The sequence below is a fragment of the Prinia subflava genome, chromosome 6, assembly GCF_021018805.1.
Source record: "Prinia subflava isolate CZ2003 ecotype Zambia chromosome 6, Cam_Psub_1.2, whole genome shotgun sequence".
Lineage (NCBI taxonomy): Eukaryota > Metazoa > Chordata > Aves > Passeriformes > Cisticolidae > Prinia > Prinia subflava.
The window spans coordinates 10232461-10247638 of NC_086252.1; the positions used below are offsets into that span (position 1 = coordinate 10232461).

At 49.5% G+C, this 15178-nt stretch overlaps 1 protein-coding gene across 1 annotated transcript in view; it reads right to left on the reverse strand.

Moving 5' to 3' along the window:
- Positions 1-1319: 1319 nt before the first annotated feature.
- SLX9 (SLX9 ribosome biogenesis factor) overlaps positions 1320-15178 on the reverse strand; it is a 39237-nt gene continuing 25378 nt past the window's right edge. Inside the window, exons 3-6 of the mRNA XM_063400174.1 lie at positions 8990-9058; positions 5813-5966; positions 3298-3366; positions 1320-1929 (exon numbers count right to left, since the gene is read on the reverse strand). Of these exons, the coding sequence (XP_063256244.1) occupies positions 1809-1929; positions 3298-3366; positions 5813-5966; positions 8990-9058 (413 nt within the window). The 3' untranslated portion in view covers positions 1320-1808. The remainder of the gene's footprint in view (positions 1930-3297; positions 3367-5812; positions 5967-8989; positions 9059-15178) is intronic.

The window sequence follows — 15178 nt, forward strand, 5'->3', positions numbered from 1 at the left end:
TAATATTGTTGCTGTTACTGTTCCTTTTCTCATCTCCTTGCTGTTTCCAGTTTTCCATTCTCCTTTGTACTTACAATCACAGAATGAGAGAATTATACAATGGTTGGGGTTGGAAAGAACTTTAAAACTCACCCAGTTCCAACACCGTGCCACGGGCAGGAACACCTTCCACTATCCCAGGTTGCTCCAAGCCCTGTCCAAACTGACCTTACACACCCTTCCAGGGATGGGGCAGCCACAGCTTTTCTGGACACTCTCACAGGGAACAATTTTTTCCCAACATCCCATCTAACCCAGCCCTCTGGCAGTGTGAAGACATTCCCCCTTGTCCTGGTCCTCCAGCCCCCTCCCACTCTCTTTGAAGCCCCTATAGACACCGGGGGTGGGGGAGCCCAGTCTCCCCAGAGCTTCCTCTTGTCCAGGCTGAACAATCTCCACATCTTTACCTTCCTCATCTCCCACCTTCTCTCCCTTTCAGCACAAGAATGGCTGCACCTGGGGCTGGCCAGCCTGAGAGCAACAGGATGGAGGATGGGACACAGTCAGCATCTCTCCGTGGCCTCTGCAGCAGGAAGCTCCTGCCAGGCCCTGTGGGAAGAGGAGTGGCATTTCTCTAACAGGCAGAGTCAGCGACAGTGTCTGCCCTGCCAGAGCCCAGAGGCACCAGACAAAGCCTTTGTTCAACAGTGCCAGCCCAGAGAGAACAGCAGCAGCATTGCTATGGAGGCAAGACAAGGATGATCAAGGTGCCAGCCACCTCCATGAAAGCTGCTGTCAGGCACTAACTTGGGTCACAGCCAACTGCACCAGGCTGCTTTCCCAAGGTTAAGAAGCATCAGTAAACTTTTTTTATGGTTCAAAAGACAGCACTGGTATTTTTGGGTGTCAAATCAGGATCATCTCTAATAGGAAACAGCCCTGCCTTCAGTTGTCCCCCATACAAATTCAGTGGGGTTTTGTGAACATTGGTGTTTGGTAAGGGAATAGTCTGCTCTAGAGGTTCCCAATCCCAAAAACAACTGGCTCAAATTCACAGCCTGCAGGCTGGACATGTTTTGGGATGCTTCCTACAGGGCAGGCCAGACAGGCCCCAAAGGCCAAAAGGGGTGAGCATCTCTCAACAGGAAGCACGTGCTTCCAGGGCAGGGGAAAGGCAAGTCTGGGAGTTAGACATGATCTGCAGTCATTTCTCAGGGCTTGTGGCAGTCTCCTAATTCACTGTACACAGGGAAAGAACAATTTTAAGTCGTTCTTCCAGAGAAGGAAATAAACTCATATTTCAATTTCTATTTACTAAAACAAGAGCCAGACAAACTCTGTGCTGTACGACAGTATGTTTATTCCAAAGCTGAATTTCTCACAGAAAACAATGTCTATGAGCAGCAGCATTGGTCATGACAAACTCCAAAAGTCTCCCGGGCTCCAGGGCTTGGGGTCCTGAACCATCCCAACAGAGCAAGCAAAAAATCTTCTCAGAGTTGTCAGGAAGAGGTGGGGGAATGACAGAAAACAGACACATGGCCATTGGCACAGTTTCAGAAATCATGCCTGCTCCCAAGAAGAGCAAATGGATCAAGACACTTTGCAGGGAGATTAATGCCTGCACAAGAATCTCACAGAACACCCTGCTCTGTGCAGACTGGCTGTGAAGGAGCAGTGCCCTGTCAGGGGAGGGCTGCGCTGTTCCTGCAGACAGAGAGCAGGGCTGTTGGTTTTATCATCAGCTGAACTGCTCCCAAGGGCCCAGGGACGGCGTGCCAGGGGCTGCGTTCCCTCACAGCCCGCGCCCGGCGGGGCCAGCTGAAGCTCTAGAGGGGCTCCCCCTCTTCCCTCAGCCTCTGGGAGAGGTGCTTGCTGATGGCCAGGAGAGGGTTGGCTCTGTACTCAGGATCCGTGATAACCTCGTGAAACCGGGCCACTTCCTGCCCTCTGAGGAAAGAAAAACAACACAGCAGCTCTCCAAGTGCCTCGTGTGAAAGGAACTCAGCAGATAAGGACCAACTCATAAAGCAGCAGGTCTCTGCTGAGACAGAGCGATCCTGGGTGTAAATCTCAGAGAAAGACTGTGCAAGACTAAACCTAATTCAGCCAAGGGCAGAGCTCAAATTGCTGCCAACTTCATGGGAGCCAGAGACTTTGATCTCATGCCACAGAGACACAACAATCACTGTAGTGTCCAGCATCACTTAGGAATGGGTTTTTTTAGAGCTTTTCCCCAGTAAATCAGAAACAAGAGACTGTGGATCTGGTGAATCACCAGGAATGAAAATGGCTTCAGACCGCACCAGCAAAAAATCCAGTACTCTTTAGAGAGCTCATCTACTGACTCTCTCTACTGCTGAACACTGAGCCTTGGTAATCCTGCATGCAACAGGAGCTGAACACCATGGGAAGAGCATGACACAATCACCTCTGCATGCCTGGTCACAGCTACTTCCTGGGGAAACGGGCTTATTTTACAAAGCAAGCAAGCAAGCAGGGGGGACAAAACCAGAGCAGGAGTATTTAAAAACCTGTGAGTTTTCACACAGCCACATCCACTACAGCACCTGAATCTCCCTCAGGCCGCCAGGCTCTCCACAGCCTCGCTGGACAAACAACACTTGGCAGCACTCAGCTGCTTCCCTCCCAAGGACAGCCCTTCCTTCCATGCTCTTGCCAGAGGAACAGAGAGAGGATCCAGCGCTCCTGAAGCTTGGGTTGGGGTAATAAGATGAGGCTTAGGGAACCTCTCATCTGAACTAATCCCTTGGGAAAGAAACCTCAAGACCTTCCTCCAAACTTTTTCCCTCCCAAGAAGCACAGACTTGCCAGACAACAAAAAAGTGAAGCAAGGCAAAGCTGAGCAAGAAAGGCATCCCAGCACCAGCACTGGCTGTTTCTGACAGAGAAGGTGTTCATGGAGAGCACTGCTGCATCTGCAGCCTCACTGCTCAGCATCAGTCTGGAGCTGGATGGCTCAGAACTGACAGAAAGCCAGGAAACAAGAAAGCAAACAGTGCCCGATGACAGAGATCCCAGGAGCCCCAGCAGAGCTGTGCTGAGGGAAAATGAAGTTCTTGATGGCAGTACAAACTATCCAAGAGATAGGGAATAAGGAGTTGCCAGACTAAGTCCACGAGTCACTTGGACACATTTAAGTTCTCCATCCTTGTTGATATTCACAAGCCATGTGGACTTGGGTCTTGAGCAACCAATTCTAGCTGACCCTGCTTGAGTACAAGGATTGGACCAGGTGACCCCCACAGGTCCCATCCAGTCTCAGCAGGAACTGCACACTGAAAACTGGGTACTTACAGGAGCTGGTGCTTCTGAGCTTGCTTCATCAGAGAAAAGTCTGCTGGTCCTGCCTTTGCTTTTATGTGGCTATGGAGAGAAGAAACAAAACAAGTGAGTGTTAGAGCATTAATTTAGCAATGGCTGTGTAGATGGAAGGAGTCCAGGGATTCTGCATCTGCCCTTCCAGAAAGGACAGGTAATTAATTATCCTGCATGGAAATTGTCCTGGAAGGCAATTATTTCCATAGCCAGGCATTGCAGGGAAATGCACACTCCTTCCAGAGCAGGAGGCATTACAGGAAAACCAGACTGCCCAGTGCCAGAACTGGTCCTTAGCTGTCCACGCCCAGATCACTTTCTGCTTATCACTGACCTCCAGGTCACACCGATCCCGTTGCCTGGAGAAAAGATGCCATGGAACCTCCCCTCCCCACCACACATGTCACCTCTGCACAGCTCATGTTCCCTGCTGACACTGCAGAGCTCCAGCCTCCACAGCCACCTGCTCCATGGACACTCAGCAAGAGGGAGCTGCCGGCCCTGCATTGCTTCCTGCAGCAGAATCACTGGGATGCAATGTGCTGTAATGCAAGATGGTGCACTGTATGCAGAAGAGGCACAGCAGGAGACACAGATCTGCCATCTCTCTGTGCATTCCTTATTCCTGGGCAAAGTCCAAGGAGACCAGAGGTGTAATACCATCCCTCGTGATGCCCCATGCCAAGCAGCAGCAGAGTTTTACCACAAAGCCAGCACTAAGCCCAGCAGGGGCTACACAGGAAGCACACAGATTGCTTCTGGGACTTGTGGTGCACAAGGGGAGTTGCTGCTAGAACTGGGCATTAAGGAAAGGAGAAGAAATTTCCATTTGTCAGGATTACACAGATACAAAAGTTAACAGGAGAAAGAGGCTGGGAAAAGGCTCTGCCTCTGTGGGGTAGCTCCTCCCCAATTTACCCTGAAGCAGAGCCCCAGCACACAGGCCAAGGGGGAGAAAGAGGGCCTGCATCCCACCTCTCTGTTGGAGCAGGGATCAAGGAGGAATATTCCCATACTGGTGGGTGCTGGGGGCTACGGCTCCACCTGATCTGCCCCAAAGGTCAGGAAACACAATTTCCCACCTCCTCTTCAAGATGGCAGGATCTGGTCTCTTGTTAAAGTGATCTCCTCTTCCTATTTCCCTCTCTGGCATGGTACCCTCCATCCTCTTATTTTGTCTTTTTCCCCCATTCTTCCTTTCTTTTTACTCCCCTTGCTGCACATTCCTTTACGTCACTCATCTCCATCACCTGTCCCTATTCAGTCAGTTCCTGCTCATTATCCTCTCCTCCTTTTTAATAGCTCAGCACAGGAACAGCTTTTGGTCCTAGTTTGTCTGGAATGCTCACAGAAGCTCAGGAAAACCCTTTCTGAAGCAGGATGGCAGCCCTTGGTCGCCAGAGCAGGGCTTGCCATATCTCTGTGTGCCACCAAGTCACCATGGCAGTCCCTTCAGAGGTGAGCAGCTCTGCGGAGGGTGACAAAGCCTATAGGAAAGTTGTTCTAGAGTACATCCTCTGCTGGATTTCCCCTAACCACCAGCACCAAACCACCAGCACACTGCCTGTTCACTTGGACCCTGTTAGCAGCTCAGCTTCATTACACTTCATTGCCTTCATTCATCATAAAACAGAATAAAAACCTCCCTGTAATGCGCTTTTACCCTGCAGGAGATCAAATTCCTGGAGAATCTAATCTTTTATTAATACTGCTGACAAATCACCAGAGTATTACCCTTCCTTTCTGTAATGATTCAAATCCTATAAAAGCCTCCTCTGATTATCTCAAACACTTCTATACAGACATTCAGGAAGCCAGAAGCCAGCAAGGGGAAGAACAGCCTGTAGCTCCTCCATGCCAGTACCAAGGAGAGCTGGTTTGGGGTTAGCAGGTCATAGGCAATGTAGGTGACATCAGCCCATGTCAAACTCCCACCTCCACTGTGCCAGCTTGGGTTTCTAAAAGGAGAGACTTTTGGCAAAGCTCTGGGATAGGGAGAGGGAGCTGACAGTGCACAGGGAACAGCCAACTCAGCCGTGCTCTTGGCCAAAGTCACACTACAAGACAAAGATTCTGGCCAGAGCACAAAGGCGCTGCTCAAAGGGCTTTAACTGCCTCAGGAAAAAGCCTGCATGAAGGTCTGGAAGGATGGAATGTCAGGCTGCAACACCACAAGACAAGGTTATCAGGTGAGCTCAGCAGCACTGCCATGGCGATACCCACGTACCACTCCAGCAGTTCCCAGGACACCTGGATGCTCCCAGCCTGTCTCAGGCCAAGCCTTATCCAAACAATGTTCCCCTCTCAGCTGTGGGATCAGAGGACACATTTCATCTTTTTTTCTTGTGTCAAGTGAAGCATGAGAAGGGTTAAAACAAAGTTTTGAACGAGACCCTGTTCTCCTGACCACTGCCTGTAGCTACAAGCTGAGCTGCAGGACACTCACGCTGCAGGGAGAGGGGAAACACACAGCCCATCTCTACATGGCACATACCTTTTGAGAGGCTTCCTTCCCCTGTCACCTGTGGTCAGGAAAGAGAGCTCAGGCAGGGCTTCCATCAAGGGCTGCATGTCTCCCACCACAGGTGTTGCCTTCCGCTTCGCTTCAGCTTTCTGCTTTTGCTTGGCCATCTTTACACTTGCTATTTCTGCGTCAGAAACAAGGCATTACTGGAAGAAGGGGAAACACCTGCAGGAGATAACCCTTGAGCTAAGAAATTCTTAAGTTATTTTACCGTTTACAACAGGCCAGAATTGATTTAAACCAGGGGAAAAATGAACAAAATGCAGCTGGGTCATTCCCTCCATTGATGTATTCGCTTGTGACTATACACATCCTTTCTGACACTGCAACGGGAAGTGAAATTCCAAGACAGATTTTATCTGTTCCCACCCCTTACACTGTTCATGGCTCACAGCAAAATGGCACAGGAATCCTGGTGTGGCAAAAACCACACTGACCTTGCACAGAATTGTGAAACAAGAGGGGAAGGGACAACCCAAATACAGCCAATTCCACATCTGGCCTTAAACAGGCACAGCCCCCTCTCAGCATTGCTGTTGGGACCCAACAACAGTCTCCTAGCACAGGAGAAAAGCTGGACCTCATGTCAGTTGTTTACTTGGTTTGAGGCGAGCCGAGGTTCCACCTTCATGACTCACTGCAGAGTGCAAGCAGGCAGATGCTGGATAAGCTGGACCCGTGGAAAAGCACTGCACCCAGCAGCAGATGCAGATGGCTTTTCTCAGGGCCACGGTCCCCGGTCCCCCAGCAGCAGCTCTGACAAGGGTGTGGCACAGAAAGCTCCACCAGTGCTACATCTCTCTCCTTCTTTGCCTTAGGAGGGGGCATTAAAAGCTTCTGCCTCAGTCCTTGAGGCTCCCTGATGTAGCACTGGGTCCCACAGCTGCCCACACTGCTCAAAGCCAGCAGCTCTCAGGGGGAGCACCAGCAGAGCAGCACAGCCCACAAAAGCCCAGCACTGCTGCAAGCCTCCAGCTGAACCCCAGGATGCCCCACCTGACCCAGGAGTCCCTTGGACATTGCAAGGACGCGCCTCAGTGCTGAGCTACAAACTCCTTGTATGGACAGTGTGGAGGAAGCCATGGGCTGAGCTGGAGACACAGGGAGGCCAACAGCTCCCAAGGCAGCACAGCCACAGAAGCCAGAAGTATTTTTAGTGGGAGCACAAAAGCAGCCAGTCCCACTTACAGACCACAATCCTGGGTCTAAGCCTGCTCCCCCAGCCAAGGAAGCAGAACTCAAATTCAGTGGCTGGCTCCTTTAACACCTTCCCCTTGCTTGCTCTCCAGCTCAGCTGAGTCGAAGAACAACAGTTTTTCATGAACTCCAGTTCTGCTGTACATGGATGTTTGTGACAAATCAGGATTGGAAACACTTCTCCTCACAGCACTCCCTGCCAAGAACACAGCTTTCTGCTCTGCATTACTTCTTTTTTTGGTCTGGCTTTATGAAGCTGACTACTTCAGTGCTTTCATAAACAGTATGTGCTTAAAATTTTCAGACACCTGATTCTGCGCAAACATCCCAAATTCTTTTCCTATGAAGTCTTGTTCATCTGAGGAGCCATGCGATATATGTATTTTTAAATGTGCATACTTCTGATGTCTGAAGCATTATGTAAGGTTTTTCCCCTCTCTAGTGTCTCCTAAAATTACTTATTGGAATGGAAGAAAGTTTTGCATTTGCACTACTGGGCTGATCTTTGGTTCCCAGGGTCTTGGCATCCAGTGTCTCAAAAGCAGCCCTGAGACAAGAAGAAAAAACAAACTCAGATTTAGGGAAACACAAGATGTAGTGACATCTTCAGCAGTCCAAGCTGGGTTCTCTTCTGGGGGACAAAAAGCTCTTTCTCCACAAAAAACTGACAGTTTTTTAGGCACTTCTGTGCCTGTAAAGCATTTCTAACATCTACTATCTCTTAAGACAGATAATTTGGCCTGGAGTTTACTGTCTTGGTGTTCTCCTCAAAGCAAAGTCTCTGCATTTCACTCGTATTCCCTCATCTTAGTAATTTCAGAGCCAAGAGAAAGGGAAAGAGGCCACAGCAGGGCCAAAATAGCACACATGATCCTGGGAAAGACTGATACTACAAAGGCATCAGGAGGGCTGGATTAGGACAGTGTAGGGATCCTGCTCCCGGGCTTTTCCAAAGCGCCTGATCTTGACTAGCACAGCCATCTGTGTTTGTGTCCAAGCAAGATGTTAAGGCACTCAGAAGCTGTTGGCTGATTGTTTGGGAGGAAGTTTCCCTCATACCCATGTGTGTTAAATTCATACCTTTTTATCTAAGAGCCAGACACACCCTCAGTGCAACTGGTGAACTCCAAGGTTAAGGAACTTGGCTCGGAGCTCAGGCACAGAGAGCACTTGGTGTAGCAGTAAGCTGCATCCCTCTGCCCCACACACAGTCTGAGGCCCATTCTGCTGGCAAGAAGGTGTCAGGAGAAAAGCCTGTCCCAAGAGGAGCTTCAGGTGACACAAGGAATCCCTCTGCTACTCTGGGTAGGACAGCACAGGCCCCTACTGTGCTGACACTCCAAGCAAAAATAGGAAAGAGAAGCACTTCTGCCATGGGCTGGGTTTGTTCAGATCATATTTCACTGCCTCCAGAAAGGCCAGGCTGTCTGGTAAGTGGGTTCACTGACCTCTAGCATGTGGGAAAGGGCAGCAACACAACCAGCAGTGCCCAAAGCTCTCCCTGACTGAGGGGGCAGGAGAGCCCAGTGTAGGGTGTCACCACAGAGGTTTGGGATTAGCTGGTGGCAGCATGGAGCTCAGCTCCAGCCTGTCCTGCCACCCCATGGCTCCTGGGTGAGGGGGAGCTCACTAGACAGCTACTCACATCTGTACCAGAGTTTGGGAAGACAGAAAAATATGCTGAACTTCCATGGGCACAGCGCCCTTCTGCATAGACAAAGGGTTTATGGAGTCACACATATTACACACGATGAAAAACCCAAAGTGGAACTGGGGCAAGGACTAAGTCTTGGTGCTGAGAAAAAAATACCTGGAACTTTTATCTCAGTGCTGGGGAGGGATGAAGATTTCTGAGAAGCATTCAGCTTCTTCCAGCACTGTCACCCAAACCCAGAGTACAGAGATCCATCAGAACTATGCTCTCTGATGGCATCTCACAGGAATACTCACTCTGCAGCCATCTTTCCTTCCTCAGCTTCATCTTCTCTTTTTTGGAAAGCACTGTTTTTTCTTCCAAACCTAGAAGAGAAGAGATGTCGCTGTGAGTCTCGCTCGAAAAGACACATGGAGCCACGAATCTGGGAGGGTAGAAAGCAGCAGGGAGAATCTCATGGTGACAAACAGACTTGAGATGGAGCCTGGCTCCTGCAGAACAGATTCTGCTCAGCCCTTGATGCTTTTGAACTTACTGGCACGGCAGGCAGGCTGCAGGTAGATCCAGAGGCTACCCTGCACCCCAACTTTTAGCCAAACAAATCAAATCTGCCTCACTGTGCGTTGGAAAACAAGAAACAAGTAAGCAGATCTGATCGTCAGCACAGGATCACAGAATGGTATGGATTGCAAAGGACCTCAAAGCTCAGCCCACTTCAAACCCCCCTGCTGTGGGCAGGGACACTTTCCCCCAGACCAGCTTGTTCCAAGCACCATCCAACCCAGCCTTGAACACTTCCAGGGATTAAGCAGCCACAGCTTCTCTGGGCAACCTGTGCCAGGGCCTCCCCACCCTCACAAGGAGAAATTTCTGAAATATATCCTGGGCAGCCCTAAGGAGCAGCTCATAAAAAACACTAGTACCTACTATTTACCAGATTCAGTATTTGGAGAGCATCTGCTGAGCACTGATACCCAATATAAAGTAAAATACCATCACAAATATTTTTACTGGAGATCTGTTGCAAGTGCTACAAAATTATATCTTATGTCTTTTGTTTAAAACAAAAATTGACTTCAGCCAACTTTTCTCCCGAAATGTGCTGGAAATACCAGAATTCCAAAACAGTAACAAGCTCCCCAAAGATCACACCATTCACTTTAGCTTATTCTTATGTCTGGGGAAGAAAAGTACCCCTTTGCCCAAAAAAAAGAAAGAGAAGAAAGGAATTCAATACAAAGATGAAAAGAACTCACTAATGATAACTTGTCTGAAGCTACAGATCCTTTCAGATGATTTAAACAAAAGCATCCTTTAATAGTTTCTTAAGAACAGAACAAACCTGCTGGGGCTAGGGGGACTTTTCCATAAAACCAACAATCACCACCATGTTTTGAGTTTCTAAGACAGGGAGAATGAAGCTGGAGCTTTCACGGCCTCGATTCCCAGAAAAATGAATTCCCAAAAAGCACTTCTAAAACCATGTTTGTTGTGGTACCGAAGCAGATGCTGAAACAACAAACTGCACGGTCCAATAACCAACTCTCAGTTACGCCTACCTCCGATCACCCCACATTTCTGTGGTTTCAAGGAGAAAAAAGGATGGATTATAGTCAATTACCACATCTACATTATTATTACGGAATTATTATCCCATCCCAATGATCTCCAGAAGGCTGCCTGGCACAGGACACCGCAGCTGCTCCAGCCTGCCCAGATCTCAGCCATGGCAGTGCTGGGAAGATCTGCCCCTCATCTGGAAACACACTCATGATTTCACTGGAAAAACATCGCCTGGCAGCATTTGTTAATGAAAAGAAAAAGGCCCAATTCAGCCAGCTGGCCAACTCTAGTAATAACAGCAATTCGGGTTTGGGTTGGTGTTTTTTCCCCCCAAAACGGTAGTGGAGTATTTAAGGAAACACAAAAGCTTTTCCTGGCAGGAACCCAACCTTGCTGCTGGCCGGGGGAAGGTGGCCACAGATAACCAGAGGGAGCCTGAGGGAAAGGAGCTGCATCCCTCCTCTGCCAGCAGCCAGCTCCTGCCCTTTTCCATCCCCTGCCTCCCAAGACACCCCAGTTTCCATTCCCCAGCCTGCCCTCAGAAGGCTGTTCAGCTGCCTGAAGGTGCAAAGTTGTGTTTGGCAGCCCGCAGTGGCTATGTCGAGTGCCAAAACGGCTGGAAACCCACTGGAGAACAGTGAAGGCAGAATTTAGCTAGTTAATTAACAGCACAGACTGCCCCCGAGGTACTCTTTTATTTTTATTTAGCTTGCAAGCACCTCCGAGATCAAGCCCAACCACAGCTCCATTTTAATTATTTTCCCATGAAATCAGAAGGGTTTGAATCCCCCTCTCCAGCCCATTCCACAGATAATTTAACAACACTTGCCTTTGGAACCCTGTGCTTGGAGGAAAGGTGAGCAAACCCCATTACATGAGCTAAGGGTAATTTCCATCCTGTAAACTTGACAATTATTTGTTTTAGTGAGAACGCGTTTTTTTCTTTCTTCCCTCAGATCTGTGCAGTACAAGACATGCTAGATACAAGCAGATTAAAAAAACAACACAATAGCTTTTTGCCACCTACATCAAGCATTCGGTACTACTCCTGGCAATCTTCAGGATCCTGCTTTCATGACAGAGAAGCAGATTTTTGAGGATGGCTTCCTTAATTTCAGAAATCTTGAGGGTTTTTTGGTAAAGGACTCAGACTAAAAATGAAAATTGAATATATATAGATATAGATATAGATATATACACACACACCCACACATATATATATATGACTACTTTTCATAAAGAACTCCTTAGACTAAATATACCTATAAATCCTACCTTAGAAATCCCCATTTTATCCTTTCCAGGCATTCAGAGAGATGCTGGACTGAGTTAAAGCTGTAACACTAACAGGCTTCCCTGCCCCAAGATCCCACAATTTCATTTTGGCTCTGCAGCCAAGAGGGTTTGACAGTTCCAGGAAACTACATTACTTGGAGTATTCAGCCCATGAGCAGAAATATTCAATAAACCTGTGCAATGCCACGTGGACAGAGGAGAGTCCTTCAGCATCAGGCATTTACTCTCCCCTGCAAAGCTCCACCTGGGATATGAGACCTTTAGAAACAATATCTAACAATTATTACTCCACAACCCTGATGATACATAACAGTAAAGCTGTTTGCTGCTCAAAATTTTGTATTTTAGTGTTTTGGCAAATCTAAGTTCAATAACAACAGATGTTTTAATTTTAGCCTCAGTTGTGTAACAGCAAGAATGAGCATATGCCTACATCTGTGGGATGAGCTCATGAAGGAAGTCAGACCAGATCCAAAAGCAGAATATTGGGTGTGGTTTGGGGTTGTTTTTTTAAATTACATAGTGTCACTTGTAAACTGTGCACTACTCCTGTCCAATGGAAGAGCCTGGGAAATGGTGAGGACAGTCCCCCGGGGCACACACAGTGTTGGGACCTGGCAGCTGTCAGCGCACAGCCCCTGGAGGTGTTCTTACTCCTGCAGGAGCTGAGGGACACCACGGGCCAGGCAGGAAGCCAGCCAGGATGTCCTTTGGCACAGGGATGCTCCACAGTTCCTGCTCTCACCCCACCTGCAGCTCCCAGGCAGTGACTCCAGCTGCACAGGTCCCTAAAGCACTGACGCAGAAGGGTCATAGTGTGGCCAGGGCCTGGAGGTGGCCAGGACAGAGGCAAGGGGCTGCATCCAAGCTCTTTGTCCTCTTGATGTCAGGGGAGTGCCCAGGGACAGTCTGGTACCTGTATGTGGGCACAAAAAACACACCTTGGGGTTTTGCCAGTCCCAGCCCTGCCACAACCTGAGCACACTAGGAACCAGTGCTGGAGGAGAAGGGGCCAGCTCCTGCTGGCCCAGGGCAGGTTCCTCCATGGATACAGCCCTTGGTCTTCATGCTCTAAAACATGCTACATCATTTTTGTTCACACTTAATCACACCAGCACACAAGCGCTCCTCCTGCCCCAGTGTGGAAGCACCCTACAGAAAGTGGGATCTGCATTCTCTGCCCCTTCAGCTCCCCTGGTTATCTGAAGCAAAGCCTGCTGCAGGCCTGGCTCCCACTGCAAACCCAGAGCAGCAGCACAGCGTGTCCTCACACCGAGGTCACGGTTCTGGTAAACATCCCCAGGCTGCAGCAGGGCCAGCACGGGGCTCCCAGCACTCTGAGCTCACTCAGCTCCCTGCAGCACACAGGGGATGTTCCATTCCAGGCAGGAGCACGGCCCCCCAGGAGGTGACTGGGAAGTCCCGACCTGCACAGCAGGCTGTGAAAGATGACTTCAGAGACAAAGTCTGTCCCTTCCATACCGTGTCTTAAGCACTGCTGGCAAACTCAGCCCCTGCCACAAGGTAAAAGCACCTCCTTCTCCTCCCGCACAAGGTCTTTTCCATTTTAGGTCCTTATCCCTCCCACCTGCACGTTCTCAGCAGCCCTCCCCAGAACAGAGGCTGCCCTTCAAAGGCTCAGTCCCAGACAGGCACACAGGCAGAGGATGCTCAATGTGGCCAGTTTGTCACTGTCCCCAAAGCCACTTGTGCAGCTCAAGGTTATTTTTATAACCAAGGCTGAAATGCCGTAGGGAACCTGGATTTCTGAGCCAAGCGTGCCACGAGGACTGCAGAATGCCTTGTCCAAGACAGGAGCTTGGTACTGCTATTTCAGGCTCAGAGAATCAAAGAAATCACAATGGTTTGGGCTAGAAGGGACCCTAAAGACTAACTAATTACAAATCCCTGCTGTGGGGAAAAGAAAAAAAAAAGAAAGAAAGAAAAAGGACAGGTCTCTACTCCCTGACATGGACAATTTCAAAGCCCACCAAACAAATGCAGAAAGGCTCACCCACAGACAGGTGCCCTGGGAAACACATGCCATGTCAGGGACTTTCCAAGACCAGGTGTGATCTCCTTCAAGAAACAGGGCTTCCCAGCTTTGGGAGAATGAGTCTGCTTACAAGAAAAGACATTTTAACCGCCCCCTTCCATGTACATGCAACAAGTGTGTGTACACTTTTTCCAGCAAAAGAGTTCTGCAAAAGTGTAATAAATTACGCAGTGCAAATATTCTTATTTGTCAAGGAATGGCATGGCAAAAAAGTTGACTTGTTCCTTGCTATCTCTGGCATACATTTGCTCTCTGTGCAGCCCCATAAACAACTTAGATATCTAATCACAGTGAATTTAATTTTATGCCCAGCAGCTCTCAGGAAGTCCTGCTGCAGCCCCAGCCTTACAAAAGGTCACTCAGCCCCAAGAGCAGCAGAGGCTACATCAGTGCCCCATCCCTGGAAGCATTCCAAAGGTGTGCGGATGTGGCACTGGGGGACATGGCTGAGGAGTACACCTGGCACTGCAGGGGGAACGGTGGGACTCAGAGAGTTTTTCTTACCTTCATGATTCCATGACTATATGAACGGCAAAGCCTTCTTGCAATCAAGCTGGTCCGAGGAGCTGCAGGTCTGCAGCAGCCTTGGATTTTCCATGCTCAGGCAAGAAACTTGATCATTCCAACATCCTGCCCTGACACTGTGAGCAGAGAAACCCCACCAGAGGCTTCTGAGGGCAACTTCACAGCCCCAGCCCTCAGAAGAGGAGAATCACCCATGCTTTCCTTGCTTCCACCACCCCATACATAAGTCCAAGAGTCCCATCTCCAAGAAGTGCAGACAGTGGAGCTGAGGCCAAATGCTGCTTCAGGCAGCACCAGAGGGAAGCCCGGACCTCCCTCACCCAGAGGAAACAACACTGACTGGCTCAAGATATTCCTGAAGAACAATAGCTGGTGAGCTGGTACAGTGGCATGAAGCATTGCCATCCAGTTAACGCAGCTTCCTCTGCTGCAGTTCAGACATAGGGGAAGACACAGGAATACATACATATACGTATATATATATATATAAAAAAGGATATATATTCCTCAAGATGAGGCTCTCAGGAGAAAGCTTCCCTGGGAGCACAGGCAATCCTCACTTCCCCAAAGCCCAGCCTTCCCAAGGGTGCAGCACCCAGCCCTAGCAGAAGTTCTGCAGGTAAGCCACACGTGCCCCTCCTTGGGGTCACACCCAGTTCAGCTGCTCCCCTGCTCCTGCTGGTCTGACAGGATCTGCAGCACCTCTGCCCCACTGTCCATCCTCGCCTTTGTCTGAGGAGACCGAGGGAGCCACCCGTCCTCCCTCCAACCAGCACCCACACACACATTTCTGGGAAGCAGCACATAAACCTGCAGTATGAAGCACTCCTCCTCCCGCTGGGGAGCATCTTTCCAGAAAAGGCCCAGGGGCAACCAAGCTGAACATGAGCCAGCCATGGGCCCCTGCAGCAACAGCAGCCAGTGGTGCCTGGGATGCCTTAGGAGTGCTGCCAGCAGGTCAGGGAAGGAGACCCTTCCTCAGGGTTTGCACTGGGGAGGCCACATCTGGAGTGATGGGAACCCTCCTGGGCACCCCAGGACATGA